Source organism: Acipenser ruthenus, chromosome 15, assembly GCF_902713425.1.
Source record: "Acipenser ruthenus chromosome 15, fAciRut3.2 maternal haplotype, whole genome shotgun sequence".
NCBI classification, from domain to species: domain Eukaryota; kingdom Metazoa; phylum Chordata; class Actinopteri; order Acipenseriformes; family Acipenseridae; genus Acipenser; species Acipenser ruthenus.
In genome coordinates this window covers 1,714,587-1,730,829 of record NC_081203.1, presented here as the reverse complement: position 1 = coordinate 1,730,829, position 16,243 = coordinate 1,714,587, and the positions used below count along the sequence as shown (strand labels likewise).

At 42.1% G+C, this 16,243-nt stretch overlaps 2 protein-coding genes across 2 annotated transcripts; both read right to left on the bottom strand.

The window, feature by feature from the left end:
* Positions 1–733: 733 nt before the first annotated feature.
* On the bottom strand, positions 734–8,090 carry LOC117973940 (zinc finger and BTB domain-containing protein 34-like). Its single transcript, XM_034927675.2, has 2 exons — positions 7,852–8,090; positions 734–4,084 (listed from the first exon to the last, which is right to left on the bottom strand). Exon 2 carries the CDS (start codon positions 4,047–4,049, stop codon positions 2,472–2,474), a length of 1,578 nt encoding a protein of 525 aa, XP_034783566.2. The 5' UTR covers positions 4,050–4,084; positions 7,852–8,090; the 3' UTR covers positions 734–2,471.
* A 2,921-nt stretch (positions 8,091–11,011) lies between these two features.
* zbtb43 (zinc finger and BTB domain containing 43) lies at positions 11,012–15,929 on the bottom strand. The gene is made up of 2 exons (XM_034927550.2): positions 15,692–15,929; positions 11,012–14,506 (listed from the first exon to the last, which is right to left on the bottom strand). The coding sequence occupies exon 2, from the start codon at positions 14,486–14,488 to the stop codon at positions 13,088–13,090; it is 1,401 nt and encodes a 466-aa protein (XP_034783441.2). The 5' UTR covers positions 14,489–14,506; positions 15,692–15,929; the 3' UTR covers positions 11,012–13,087.
* Between the last annotated feature and the right edge of the window lie 314 nt (positions 15,930–16,243).

The window sequence follows — 16,243 nt, the reverse complement described above, 5'->3', positions numbered from 1 at the left end:
CTAAGGAGTCGTCTAAAATAATAAAATGTGTACGCTACAGTTTGGTAATTTTGTACAGGTAAAGCCATCGCGATTTTATCTTCTAGGCTGTTTCACTTGGTTCAAGTTCATTAATGCAAGCGTCAGGCTATTTTTCTAAAGAAAGCTTGTACAACAAAACAAAAAGAAAGCCTTTCTTTATGAATACTAATGTATGCTTACAGTATAGATTATGTAAATGTAGTCTGTTTGTAATACAACCAAACCAGGTACCTTTGTTAGCTAATGTAGCAACAACACCCTGGCTGAGGTAAGACTGCTCAGAGATAATAGATCAACATTATTATTATTTTTTTGCATCTAAAAGCTGGAACTCTGAACGCTTACTACCACCTTCTCGGTCAGATCCTTGTGTTCTATTTACAGAAAAGCAAGCTAGTTATATGCCATATAGGGCCTATACGGGGGAGTTTAATACAAATTAGGGCAGCCTTAACTTCAGCACGGAAACGCACACAGTGTTCATTTTCACACCTGATCGGAGACACATTTAAAACAGTAGCTGTGCAGACTTTGGCAGAACAAGTGAGGACGGACGATAAGTGTTAGCTGCAATTGTTCTCCAGTCTAATCAATCACAGACCCTTTAACAGTATGTACTCTTAAAGCTATACAGGATGTGTGTCAACAGAGAATTCACATTCAGTTTACTGTAGTGACCTAAGTTACATAACGTGTACATTGAAGTATGTGTAATAAAAAAAAAGAAAAAAAAAACAGCACCAGGTTTTCAAATAATGTAGACACAAAAAGATTTTTAAAAAAAGCAATGAAATAGTTATTTTTCTGTTAAAAAAAAGATATATATATATAAAAAATGACAGCTAATTATAGTTAAAATTATACAAGAAAGCTATACAAGCACTATTATACCAGTCCTATGTGGGTATAACAACAGTATAATAGTTGCTAGTGCATCTTCTGTAGTAACTGATGGGATTACAATTGAAAATAACATTAGGAAAGGTTACATTACCCCTTTCATAGATTTCTTAAGTCCCATTCAGTAGCGATGTGGAAACTACGATTAGCTATCTCACTTAATCTGTTGCAGTATGTAGTGATGGCGCATTCTCAAACTGAATACAACTAAATGTGTAACACGGTTACCTGTATATATTAGTGATTCCCGGTTGTAAATACTGAGATATTTGCTATGCTGTATTTGTATTGTTTAAATGGCCCAGTCACATCTGTTTCAGTTCTGTATTTTAAAAAGTGCATTGCGGTTTGGATCACATACAAAAAAAAGTTTAGAGAAAGTGTCGTTTATCTAACTTCACGTTGGTTTCCGTATCCATTCCGCCCTGTTTGTAAGACAGCAGATAGTCAGTCAGCCCATCCCATCCCCTAATGCATTCGCACACTGCCTTTCTAAACCAGAATAGGATGACGACTATGGATTACACAAAATAAACACCAAACTAAATACAAAAAAACAAACATATTATTATTACCAACAATTATGGTAACAATGTACATTCCCCCCCCCCCCCAAGCAAAACAGTTACATCTGCAACCAAGGACCTCTGAATTGCTACAAAGTAAATCACCCCCAGCGGTGTGCACCTTTTGGTATGTTTCAATGCTCAGATAAAAGTTAAAACTTGTTTGGTTTAAATAAAAAAAAAATAATAATAATAATAAAAAAATAATAGTACAAATGTTAACTGGCAAAGCAGCGGTACCAATCCTTATTCTTCTTAAGTGCTATTTTAACCATTCCAGGAGCACAGATACTTTTTCTGTATTTGGTTACCATTTGGTTAGAAAAAAAAGATTAAGACCTACTGCTAGACCTACACCATGAGAACATCTGATAATACCGGATTCTCTGCATACTGCCTTGCTATATGTAATTGAACAGAGCGTTTAGCACATTCTGAACCTCTGCTGTGTCCGGTGACACTTTCAACTAGCAGTGGTGTGATAAATGTTACGCAGGGTCGCGTCAAGAGTATTAAATTCACCCGGTTCTGAAATGTGTTCAACGCTACATGGTTTTCAACTGAAAGTTGATCTTGTTCACCGAATCACGAGCTAAGCTTTCACATTAGTAAATATAATGCAACATGCCTATCTTAGTTGAATCTATAGAAGAAAAAAAAAATCCTACAAAAAAGAATGCAACCATTTCTATTGGACCTGATCTTAACCATTTCTTTTGCCTTCGAGCTATAAAACAAACCCTTTCTCTCCCCTAACTCAATACTCTCAACCTACAGCGATCGTTTACATAGCGTGCGAACAAGCGTGCCGCCACTTAGAAACCAGATGCATAACCTTTTTTTTTTTTTTTTTGCAGTTGTGCATCGTTTCTAAAAACACATTTTTTTTGCATTGACTTACGAAACGGTATGAAATGGAGAAACTGTAAAACGACATCCAAACATAACAAAACAATAATAATACATATAAAAAAAATTTAAACACTAAAAATCACATCTTGATGCCTGAGCTTCGTCAGGGCTGCTTTTCATGCCATCGTCATCGTTGTCGTCATTGACTGGAGCTTCCTCGCCAAAGTGGGCGCTGTATTCCACGCTGCTTTCAGAGGCTGGGGGCTCCTCCTCTTCTTTCTGCTCGCCAGCCCCCTCTGTTGGCTCGGGGGACTCCATGTGGTTGCGCACCTCGGCCCCGCCCATGTGCTTTTTTCGCAGGTGCTGGTTGAGGGTGCCCTGGAAGGGGAAGCACTTGCCACAGATTTCACAGTGGAAAGGTTTGTTGTCCGTGTGGCCCCGGATGTGATACTCCAGCTGGTCCTTGCGCGTGTACTTCTTGCCGCAGAATTTGCACACAAAGGGGGTGATGCCCATGTGCAGCCGCATGTGGCGGTCCAGGCTCCCCTTCTGATTGAAGGACTTCCCGCAGTAGATGCAGATGAGACGTTCGTTGTAGGGATACCACTGGCCCCTCATACTCCTCTCCCGGATGTCGTTCTCGAACCCGGGGCTGCCCAGTACCGCCTCCCCGTCCTCAGCTGCTGCTGCGCTAATCCCGCTGGGCGCCTCCACCGGCACCGCGACGGCCCGTTTGGGATGTGCCCGTCCCCCTCCTCGGAACCCGCTGAGCATGGAGCGCGAGGGGCTGGAGTTGCTGAGGCTCAGGAAGGAAGAAGGCTGGGAGGCCGTCTGCGGGTACGTATAAGTGGAGTGCTGCAGGACGGGCCCGTGAGAGCCCACACTGACCGCCAGCACCTGCTCGCCATCTACCATTTCCGTGTGGTAGCCGTCATCTCCCGCCGAAGAGCTGTCCGAGCAGCTGGGCCGGTCCGACTTCTCCATTTTCACCTTGATATCCGTCACCTGCCCATCCCGGCCGATCAGCTCCACCTGCTCGTGGTCTCCCTCCATTGGGGTCTCTTGCTCCGAGACGCTCCCGCTGCTCCCCCGGTCCGACTGCCCTTCCTCCTGCAGCCGGAGCCTCAGGCTCTTCCCCGACATGGAGTCCAGCTTGGAGGAGTCGCTGGAGGACACGTTGGCCTGCCGGGAGAAGTAAGGCGGAGAGATCTCAATGGGGTTGATGAAGAGGTTGCGGTCTTTGACCCCGTTGCGGATGCCTTGCGGGCTCTCCTTGCTGCACATGGTGGCGTCTCCCTCTCCTCCCCCTCCAGGGAGGCTGATCTTCGAGTGGATGCCCTCCAGGATCTGGGTGCACTTGTCGATGACAGCCTGCATCTGCAGGAAGCTGGCCGCCGTCAGGAAGCTGATGACGTCCTTCAGATGCAAAGACATCCGCCCGGTGTAGCAGAAGGAGAGCAGCTGCTCGAACACGTCAGGGTTCTTGATGACCGAGATGGACAGCCCGCTCATGGTGCTCAGGGAAGAGTGATCCCGGAAGTAGGGGGAGCTGGCCGCCAGGACGGCTTTGTGGGCCCTGAACGGCTGCCCCTGGATGTGGACAATGATGTCACACAGCTTCCCTTGCAGGCGCAGTTCATTGAGCTGCCTCAGGACAGTGTTGCTGTACTCTGGCACATCAAATTCTATGTAGCTGCTGCTGTTGTCCATTTCTTGCTTTTTAATTTTTATTTTTTAAAGACAGCCTGTAGAAAAAGTAAGCGAGAAACACATCATGGTTAGTTTAAGTCTCCCCTAATATAGAGAAGCATTTTGTTTTTGACAATAAATTATGTAAAAATATATATTTTTTTCCCCCTTACAAAATGGCTTGCTGCTGCAAAATGTGCTACAGTAGACGTTATAAGCTGCTGACTTAAGCAGCTGATTTTGATGAATTTCACTTGCACCTGCCCTGGGGTATTAGCATCGCATCAGCACCTGAAGACAGACACGTGATCACATTTTCGCAAACTGGAAGTATGAAAAGGAAATAGAGATTTCAGGCAAAGCATGCAGGACTTGAAATTAGGCAAAAGAAAACATGCCTATTTTACAAAAGCACTGACATTTTTGCAAAATAAGAACCAAACATGGGACCTCTATGATTCTGGAGCTTCCCAATACACCACTTTGTTCATTGGATCATTCTGGGGAGGCTGCCAACATCACACACATACACATTGCCTGGTTGTAAAGAGCTGGCAGGAAATCTCACTTGCACCCTGACTATGTTGTGTCAGTAACACAAGCATCTATAGCTGGCAGCTGCTACGTCCACACCTCTGCTCTAGAAACAGGTGGCAGCGTATCCTAGCAATAGCCGCCGCAGCTTTCCAAATGCTGCCGCTCATTTTATGTCTGCTTTTAAAAAAACCCCAACAAAATGCCTCTTTTTAGTTAATGCGTATCGTTTCAGTGCTCGCAAATGTAATGTTAAACACGTAGGCACGATACAGCAGACCGCCCTTCACACAAATGACAGAGTGCGCCTCAGTTGTGGTCTTTTCTCAGTTGCGTGGGGTTTTGGTGATAATGACTAATGTGCACTGAGGGTTCAGCCGAGAACCAGGTCGACCACAGCTGGATTCTGTCCCTGGCCTCCAGAACTGAAAGCCTTGCAAGTCAAGTGAATTAGCCGAGTGTGCCACCTTGCCTAAACTCCTACACAGACGGAGCAGGGTTACTATCCGGCCTTGGTATCAATAACCCTGTTTTGCTAAGAGGCATGATGTTATGCACGTGGCAGCTAAGTAAAGTAATAGCACGATCGCAATGCCAGCAAACCATTATAAAACTTAACCAGTGGGGAGGTAACCATGTTAACACCGTCATCTTCAACTTTAATAAAAAGCATTGCATGTGGATGAAACATATAATAGCGACAGATGCTTAATCTACAAGCAGGGAAGTCCTCATTTGATCAGTGAGAATGTTATCACAGCTGGATTGTCACCTTTCTGGTACAATATGTAAGAGCCAAATTACTGCAAACAAAAAAGCACTCAACTTGGTCGTTGATTATTCTATCATTTATACGAGCTATTGCCGCAGAGTAAGTCAGAGCTTAGTTTAAAGCTGTCAGTGAAATGATTCAAGCTGTGTTCAACTCGGACGATAGGGTGGAAGATATTCAGAGAGATCAGTGTATCTGATGACAGTGCCCAGTTTTCAAAAGCTTTTTTAAAAAATTTTTTATGTAATTTAACAATTAAAAAAAAAAAAAAAGATGAAGCCAGACAACTAGAAAGTCAGTTGAGCAGTGAAATGTTCTGAGATGTAAAGCAAAACACTACAGCGTGCAGAGCACTGCAATGTTCATGCTTACAGCTTCCGTGTGTTTTAAATTACAATACACTTACAGGGCAACAGACTGAAAAGAAATTTTATATTCGAGTTCCACGGCAGAACAGTTATATATCTTCTGCTTTAATGCTAATTTCTCCAGGACTGCTGGCGAACGCCTGGTAGTTAACTCTGCTTACTGACACTATTTCTGCTCAATCCTTGAATTTCCAGATTACTCAGCTGGTTTTTACAGGAACTCATCCCCGGGTCTGCCTCTTGTGCTGACAGGCGAGATCGGCGGGAGACAGCCTGAGACGGGCGTAGAGCGCAGGTGCAGACTACGATTGGAATGTGTGCCCCCATCCACCCTGTTTTGTGGTGGGTTGAGTCATGCCCACTGCCCTGCCAGGGATCTGCAACCTCAATTAAATCGGACAGGCGCCTAGTAGAAAAAACCTACACCAGCCTCTTAACTCATGCCACAAATCATCAAAACAGCTCAATTAAGTCAGCGATTTTGTTTTTTTTAAGCACGCTGGCTTAATTAACTCGATAACCTTTGGCACCGTTTCAAAAACCGATTCTGTTTTCAAACAAACTAGAGCGCCTGTGTGTTGGAACTCAAAATCTTCCTTTCAAATATGGTGCCCTTTTAATGATATTTCAAATGGAGTCTGCTGGGTGACCCAGCATGGGCAACAAGCCATGTGCTTCAAACTCTGCATCAGTTTATAACTTAACAATCCAATACAAAACTGGTAGCGGGCACAAAATAACCTCTTACTTTGTGTATTTATTTTATGCCAGAATTTCCAAAAACGACCACTCAAGGAATAGTTCACTCTTACAACTTCACTCCAACGGACAATTTTCAACGCGAAACACGTTAATGAGATGAAGACGTTACATAATCATTGTTTCATATCAAATAAAATAACGTTGGTTTCTAGAAACTTAAAAAGCACTTCCTGTCCTGTCCAAAAAATACAAATTAGTAATTAATTTATCATTGGGATGGAATATGAGACATTCAAATATATATTTAAAATAAATGGTGCATTGCATATTCAAATCGTTTAATATTGTATTTGAATATTAAAATGAAAATTGTAAAGAAAATATATTCACCAGGCTTAAAACACATACACCGAACTTTGTCAAAATTGGTCTTAGTAGAAGTTATTGTTAGTATGCGCGGATCAAAGCCTTAGAACTTGACCCACACAACACCCATATTACTGAAATGACGTTTCCTGGTAGTGTATGCAATTTAATTTATTATACATCGTGCTTACACAGAAGACAAAAGGTCAACTGTGCCAGACACTCGAGTTATTCATTTGTGGAGTCTGTGTTACACAGCTCGCGTACCTCTGGTTTACCTCCAGTAGTAAGCAGTATTAAGATTTTTTCTCTCTCTCTTTTCAATTTCAGAGTCAAGGGCGCCCTGAAGCCGACGCGCTATGGTGTTATTCTGAAAAAGACTAAGCTACACAGTTGTGTGCTGCAGAGCATATCTGAAAAGTTTAGTTTGCACAAACGATTTACTTTTAGAGCTTGCACACGATGAAATACAGATTTTAACCCCTAATGCAATACAAAAACTGCTGAATATTTGAAATCGCAGCCTAACCCAAGTGCAGGAGTTTCGTTGTTAAACTCGTCCGAGATGTTCAGATTCGCTTAATAGATTGAATATAATAATGCACATGTGAAAAGGTACACTAAAAAGTTTTCAAGCGACGCGGTCACAAGCTTAGCTTGCGCACTGCGAATACATTACAGTATCAGTAGACATCACCATACACAAATGCAGAACACCTATTGAATTGTCACCATGACACATTACATTACCCTCATAACAACTTACTTAAAAAGTACGAATTAAATACATACAACTACAAGACACATTAACTAGGGGCTAAAGAGGCAGTTTACTGTACAAAAGTTGCAAAAAAAATTAAACAATTCTACCGCGGAATGGAAATGCGATACGAAGAGCTAACATTTTTAGGTCATAAAAATACTCAGTGTGTGAAGACTACAGGCGCAACAGAAACGGGCACGGCAAACTAACGGTAAACCAGACCGAGTTAAACACAGATACGAGCTACCTCACGGGTCACACGCGGCGCCGCCGAGTGTTTAGTGTATTTGCTAAAGCGCCAGCGGGCTGCTGTCTTACGTTTTCCCGATTAAATGGCTCCCATTTCCCCCAGCAGCGGCTCGCTAAGCTCCAGGCCTCCTCCTCCTACTCCGGTGGCTCCTGTTTCCCAACCCGACCGGAAGTGAATGTGTCAATCCCCGTGAGCGCGTGCTTCCGGGTCGTGAGGGGTTGTTGTTCGGAAAGGTTCGGGTAGGACTCGGCACCAGTCGGCAATCAAAAGTGAAGAGAGCTAGTCTTAGACCCGTAGGTAGGTACATGTGTATAGTACACACAGTAAATGTTTGCATCGTTAACTAACGCTACAGTTCACAAAGCATTTCATAAAACATAAATTCAAGGTACTGTAATTTGCACAGTTTATTTTGAACGTCAAAACAACCGTTGTGTGTTCATATTTAACACCAGTTTGAATAAAACAAAAACAAAAAAAATTAAAAGGTCTCTTTATAGCTTCTACATCTAGTCTACTTCTGCACACGGCTCCATGGCAACAAAGCCAGTCCGGTATTTTAACTTACATTGCAATGCATTGAATATTGAACTTGTCTCTTTCCTTTAACTCAGGATTACAAGTACTAGAATGGACTGCAGTGTGAGCTTAAAAAACAAAACAAAAAAACAGAATTGTCCCAAACTGCCCCGGTGAGTCTGAAGCCCTCACTGTGCTAGAGTGTAAATGGTGAAGTGCAGCATGTTGACATTTCATTATTACTGTATAATCTCATAGATCACTCTTAAGCTGGGGGAACACAAAGCCACTTATTTTTTGTGTCTTGTAACTTGGTTTCAGGTCACTGCATGGCACCCCAGGGGAGACTCGGGGTTTGATACAGCAAAGCTGTCTCCTAGAGTGTGCCCTCAGCTTCACCCCTCTAACTGCTAAGCCATTCTGTGTAGCAGTACATCACCCATAACTATGAAACACTCAGTAGTAGTCATTTTAGTGGAAACGTTTGTCAATGAATTTACAAAGTTTGTATTTCTAAGTGTAGCAGTACAGTACAGAAGAACTCAGACTAAAGGACACCCTGTGGTGTACCCAGGCTTAATAATTTTTATGAGGCAGCTTCACTTAAAGACTTGCTGATGCACATCAGATTTTGCTACAGGGTTTTAAGAGATTTATTTCCACTTGAACATCAAGTGACTGTCCTATGACCAGTGAATGACCAGAATCGACCGCCTCTGTAAGGTGTGGTCATGTAATGACTGAGGACTTGAATAAGAAATTGTAGTTATGCATTATTTCCAACACGCTGCAATGTTAAATGCCCCAGTGGGGGTGTGTACTGAATCAATGTAAATGGTGGCAGATATAGATACATTTGTGTACCAACGTTATGCATAGAAAATCAAACATGTAACAGCGCATCGGTTTTACAACATTCTTTGTGGCAACTATAGCTATACCCTACAGAAATGTACAATTAATAAATAAATGACAGATCTGAGTGGAGTGTAGAATTGCAGATTCATTTACATTCTGTATTGGCGAATATGCTCTTGACACATTTTTTTTTACTAGTTTCTTTTAGTATTTCTACTGGTTCTTGTGGGCATCTATAATCATCTAATCCACATTCAGTCAGCTGGTCCAGCCGTGGTAAATGATACAAATGTATCCATATAAGAAAAGGAAAATGAGAGAAACAAGCTACATTTATTGCTGAACACGTTTCTGTACAAAAAAAAGAAGTTCATAATGTTCTTCTATGAGAAGAAAATACGAATGTCAATCAGTGATTTCAATAAACGTTACACAACTGAATCAATTCCACTGAGAGCCTCGTAAAAAAAACAAAACTGAAATGCTAATATAGAGTACACCAGAATTTCAAAACCTCATATTTTTCATTTTTAAACCTTATTCACAATATCAGCATTCAAGTATCACAGTTCAAACATAGAATAAAAAGTACAATTTAATAAATGGATAATTACAAAAATGAATAAATATTAAGTATAAATGTTATGCCGTGAATCTATGACATAGTTATTCACAAGCCAGTGGCGAACGCTGATAGAAACCACACATACAAATTCAACAAAATTACAAATCACGGACTGGGTATTTCAGCAGTTAACATCGATCAAAATGCAACTGCCCAGCCATGCAGGAAATCCCTTTTTAATACGTCTACCTTTAAACAGAAGAAGAAAAAAAAAAACAGCACTTCAGCCTTTTTTTCTGCAATTTTCATAACTTATTTTGCAATCTGTCAGTTTAAAAAAAACTAAATGGCAGATACATGAAAATAAACCCAGATAAATAACTGTTCTGTAAAACATATTTACAAATCATTTGGCAGGTAACTTAAATATCAACCAGCCAAGCCAAAATGATCTGTTTAATTAGGAGCTACTTTTTCGATGCCTCATACTGTTTCAACATTTACACGCCAGATCCATTGCGATGGTCCCATTTCTGGTTGTAAATTAAACAAAACTGGCTTCAAGAAAGCCCAAATCGGTGCATAAAATAACAACGTGCCTTATAATTCAACTGCACAAACCACTAGCTACGGATTAAAAGAAAAGGGGACTATACTAAAGCAAAATCAAGTCACAGAATAAATAAGATATTTACAGATCATTAAATCTGGATGCTTAACTTTACAGTCGGTCCTTAAATAAGATGTAAGACAGAACAGTTTTAAGAACTTTTTTTCTGGATAGGTTGTTTGATAACATGAAGACCCTTGAACATTTACCAACGTATGCATTCATCACAGCTGTTCATTAACTATTGTAAAATAAAAAAAAAAAACAAGAACCAGCCTTGCAAGAAAAACTAAAATGGGATTTTCCTATGTCGCCAATTTAGAAACCCTGCAGCATGTGGCTATGCTATGAATGCAGAATACCCGTATTACAACAGCAATTTGCTATTCAAACATGGAGGTGGCTAATTAAGCTTTCATTTGTAAATTGCAGTAAGCCATATGCATAATCTGCTCCTTATACCAGTAAGGCAGGTTATATACAGTACACAGTATAACCCCCACCGCTGGAAGATTAATACATTCAACTCTATGACAGACAATGAAATGAGTAAACGGAAATAAATAAATAGAAATGTTATCTGCCCATTACATAGGCCCACGCCTGTGTCTGTGGTTGACTAACACTTCGCAAACCTAAATCATGCAAACCTCAGACATCGCCGAACTTAGTCATGTTAACCTCAACATTTATTTTCAGCTCCTTTTTATATATTTACAAAAAAAGGAAATGACTGCCAGAACAAAACGCAACAGGCATATTTAAAATGAATAACATAACAAAAAAAAATGGTTCTCGCTTTAGATCATAAGAAAGGTTACAAACGAGAAGAGGCCATTCAGCCCATCTTGCTCGTTTGTTGTTAGTAGCTTATTGATCCCAGAATCTCATCAAGCAGTTTCTTGAAGGATCCCATGGTGTCAGCTTTAACAACATTACTGGGGAGTTGGTTCCAGACTCCCACAATATTCTGTGTAAAAAAGTGCCTCCTATTTTCTGTTCTGAATGCCCCTTTATTTAATCTCCATTTGTGACCCCTGGTCCTTGTTTCTTTTTTCAGGTCGAAAAAGTTCCCTGGGTCAACATTGCCAATACCTTTATTACCCCTTGATAATGTATGTCTTTTAAATCACATGACTCATGGACATTTGACATGTTTAATAAAGTCATCAGGATATTTTACAGGTGGGGCTGTCTCTGAGCAAGCCTGGGCAATGAAACCAGTATATAAATGACTAGGTATTGTGTGGGCACAGCTCATTTCTTCCACCTTAGTGAGTATGTAAAAGATCTGAAATGAAAAACTCACGTTTTCAAGGGAAAAAGAATTAGTCCTAGCTGTTTGCCAATGGTAGTCTGCTAGCCTCACTGCAGAAACTCCACCTTGTTCGTGTTTGCTCAGGCACTCCCACAGGTAAGATATGCCAGTGACTTCATTAAACATGCCAAAACATCCACGAGAGTAGAAAACACAGTAAATCATGACTCAGAACACATACTGTATCATTCATGGGATAACTGATACAAAATGCAGAGGGTTTAAAAGTATTCCTTTGAGGCCGTCACTGTTCCCTATGCAAAATTCGCTCTTTTGATTGGTATAATGCATATTACTTAAACAAAAGTTGTTGTATTAAAATTCACTACCAAATCGTTACATGTAGCAATATGTATAGCGCCGCTGCCGTGTAAGGAGCAGGGTATATGCTAAAGCACTGGGGGGTACCGACAGCGGTTGTAGTGCTTCAGTAAAATATGTACTGAATACCTGGTGTACAAGACAGTGTAAGAGAAGTGCTAGGGTAGAATATCTATAAAACATATAAAATATACGTTAACACTAATAACTTTATTTTCGAAAGCTATAATCTGTATTGAAAGACATGTCTCGAAACCCCTCTGCTGTTTGGGATTACAGTTTCGTTAAATGCCCCGACAACTAAAAAAAAAAAAAGCTGAATGCAAACTGTGCAAGCGACTATTGATGTATCACAGAGGCACAACCAATCTGCGGGGTCACTTGACAAGCGTTCATATTCTTCTTCTTCTTCTTCTTCTTATTAGTATTATTAGTAGTATAATGGGAATGTGACTGAAAACCTGCTTGGAACAGTGCCTGTTAAATAAAGCTTTGTTTTGCCTCAGTCTGATGCAGTTGGTGCTGCTGCAATACAAGCTTCCTGTATATATCGCAAGCAGAAGCAAACAATGTGTATTTTTATTTAAAATATAACAACATGATTACTGTTCTATATGACGTATATACTACAAGTGAATTCCTTTCCTGTAAAATAATCAAATATAAACTAGTAGCTATGGTGACGTCACCAGTAAATTATGCAAATTAGTACCATAGAAGGTTTGAACCTTCCTTCGGTAATGTGTTCCGAAACTTCCAAGGTCAAAATGTACCCTTCGTTGCAGCCCTATTTAATACGGAACAGCAGACTCATTCCCAGCCTCCCAACTGGAAGAAGGACTATGTTTTGTATGGTCCATCAGTAACATAGGTATAACCCTTGCAGGGAAGCAGAATGTTAATGAGGTTTGTCATTTTGAGAGATTAAACCAGGTCCCCATTAAAATGCAAGAAAAAAAAAAGTTTAATTGATTGCCAACTTTAAAAAAAATGCCATGACTTTAAATTCCCTCTTAACCATCACTTAAAAAAACACATTTGTTTTCCATTCCCTGTCTGTGCTGCCTTTATGTATTTCTAAGTGCGCTCGTACCCCAGTCCCCTTGCTCTCTGTCAGCAGATGTCTGCTGTCTGCTCTGCTTTCTTCGCCTGGTAAGCCTTGGTGCAGGACGACACATGCCGGTGAAAACTGTCCCTCCACATGAACCTCTTCCCACAGATGTGGCACTCGTAGGGTTTGATCCCCGTGTGTATTTTCATGTGACCCACAAGGTGGTGTTTCATTTTAAACTTTTTCCCACAGACCGCGCAGCCGTAAGGCCGGAGCCCCAAGTGCATGCTCATGTGCCTGTCCCGCTGACTTTTGTGTGTGAAGCTTTTGCCACACTGGCAGGGATACAGCTTATAAACCACGGCTGTGAAGCCGGAATGAGAGGTCTCCTCCTGGATCCCGGAGGGCAGTTCCGCACTTTCCTCGCTCCCTTGCACCTTCAAGGAGTCCTCTCCGGGACCGCTGAGGGTTTCCTCAACCCTGTCTTTGGAGAACTCCTCCATGGACGCCCCATAGAAGTCCAGCTGCTCATCGTAGGTTTGTCTGCCCTCCTGGTTCTTGTCAAAGTTTTCCGCTGCCTTACCAGCTTCGATATTAAAGCTGTCAGTGTTTGAGGGCCGGTATTCGGCTTGATTCGTGAGCTCGGAGTCCGACGCTTGAGGCTCTTCGGTCATGGGCGTAGCTGCCAGGGCGTCGCAGTCCTCCTGCGTGAACCGTTCCGCCTTCACCTGGATCCACCGCTTGTGATACATTATGCTGGGCTGGATATAGAGCGGCCTGGAGCACTGGTACTCCACCCCGTCGCTCGCCCCATCCTCCCCATCCTGACTGCCCATCTCTGTGCTGAACCGGTCCTGCTCTGTGGGAGAGACGCTCTGGGGATGATCCCGCTCGTTCATCTGGGGCGAGAAGCTGTCTTCTTTATGATGATCCTCGTCTCTAGAGCGTGCTGCTGGGGTTTTGCAGAGTTCTGCTGGCACCCCTGGGGCCGGGTCAAACCCCTCGCCGGCACTGTTAAAGCTGCTGCTGCTGCTTGGAGACCGGTGGTGGCTGCTGTGGCACGATTTGTGGCAGAAGGCCGCCGGGTTCCCTTCCAGGAGCTCGGTGCACTTATCCACCACGTGCCACATCTGGAGGAAGCTCGCTGCCGTCAAGAAGCCCACGATTTCCGAAGCTGGCAGCAGCAGCTTCCCCGTGTAGCAGGACTGCAGGATGCTCTGGAACACGCTGGGGTGCATGACGTCCGGCAGAACGACCCGCATGCTGTTCTTCAGGAGCACCTGGTCGCAGAAGTAAGGAGAGCTGGCGGCCAGGACAGCTTTGTGAGCTCTGAAGCGGTGGCCCTGTATCACCACGGTGATGTCACAAAGCTGGCCCAGCTGTCGCTGTTGGTTGAGCTTCTGCAGAACGGAACAGGAGAAATCAGGGAATTCCACGCGGTAAGAGTTTGCCTCAGGTTCCATGGCTACTGAGATCTATTCCTAATTAAAAAGACAAGAGAGACAAAAAAAAAAGTGAATGCCAGCTTTTGAAGTCCATGTATCCCACCTGTTTCTGCCCACTCTCTGAATGAAATGTATATAACACAAACAAACTGTAATGCTAATGAATTTCTGCTATGAAAAGTGTTATCTTATCAACGGGGTATTGATAGGGCCATGAGCTCACAATGTCATTCAGAAAGAACACAGTACTGGTCTTTATTCTTCAAAGAATATTCTCCATGTGACTCTACCATTAACTTGGCACACCAAAATGAACACCGAGACTCGCTTTTTCATATAAAGTTACTAAACCATTAAAAAAAAAAAAAAAAAAAAAAAGCCCTGCATAGACATTTTGATAGCCTAAAGTTGTTTCTAACTCGTTTTTATAAATGCATTTGGAATCTGGTGTTTACCTCCACACAAACAATGCCAGTCCATGACAAGTCAATGCGAAGTCTTGTGTTACACAGATAGTATTTTACAGAAAGCACACGCAGAACTGATATCCAACAGGGTCTTAAAAAGGAACAACCTTCCTAAATAATAATAATAATAATAATAATAATAATAATAATAATAATAATAATAATAATAAACCCTACACCTTTATTTAAGAAATCCTTAAGAATTCAAAATAATGGTTTACAGCACAAACACCCACAACTCAGCTGAAGCAGGTATCAGGTATGCACCGGCCAGCTGTACTGTCAGATGATGTGAACCATGAAAGTACAGTATCTGCCAAGCGGGTATTCTTACAGAGTCGTTATAATTAATTAATTACAATGCATATTAATGTACATTCGCAGGTCCTGTTTCAATAGGACTGTGTTTGTACATGTCCGCAGTAAAATATATCGCACTAGACAGCGTCTCTGGGGCGTCATAATGCGAGGCCTTGTTTTGTTTAATCAACGTTCAATCCAGACATCAAAGCAATAAAAAAAAGAAAAAAAAAAAAAAAAAACCATTTACAATGTTTCTACACATCAACATACTGGCCTCGGTGTCTCTGCCTCCTCTCTCTCCATCTCCCTCTCCCTCTCCCTCTCCCTCTCCCTCTCCCCAAAACGCTTGTTTGTTTGCAGTTCATTCGTATCATTTTGACAAAATCAGGAACGTCCTTCATTAAAACGACACTTTTCGCGAACAGGCAGAAAAGACGTATTGTTGTCTCACCTGTGCTGTCATTTTCGACACAGTTTCCCGAGTCCTCCAGTCTCTCTGACTGCCTGCTCGCCTCCTCCTCCCTACACCGCCTGCAGGAAACCGTGACGTCACGTCCGCGTGGGGAAGAGCGCTGCAGACAAACGCGAGCAGTGGAAGCACGACTCGTGCAGAAACCATGCGTCTGTGTTGCATGCTAATACATGCATAGATAACAAGGGTGCAATGTGAGTCGTGTGCTCCTGTGTGTGCGTGTGATTCCCCTATAGCACAGGCACGTAGTTGTGGTCACAGAGTTAAACACACAGCGTTTCTCACTGATGTTAAGTTTTCAGACACGCGATTCATTCCTTCCCCGTCATTCTTCCTACACTTGAATCATCAGAAAGCAGCTCACTGTCCGGTTTGTTTACATTCCCAAACAAAAACACAGACTAAAGTGTATTGCAGTGATGGTAAGACTCCCATCATATGGTACAGTTGTGCTCAAACTCGACTCGCTTATTGAAAAAAATCTATTTACTACTCTATGATAGAAGTATCTAACTGGTAGACAGGAAATAT

What these genes read in the sequence shown, in the direction of transcription:
- LOC117973940 (XM_034927675.2), bottom strand. Translation starts at nt 4,049, where the DNA reads ATGGACAACAGCAGCAGCTACATAGAATTTGATGTGCCAGAGTACAGC.
- zbtb43 (XM_034927550.2), bottom strand. Translation starts at nt 14,488, where the DNA reads ATGGAACCTGAGGCAAACTCTTACCGCGTGGAATTCCCTGATTTCTCC.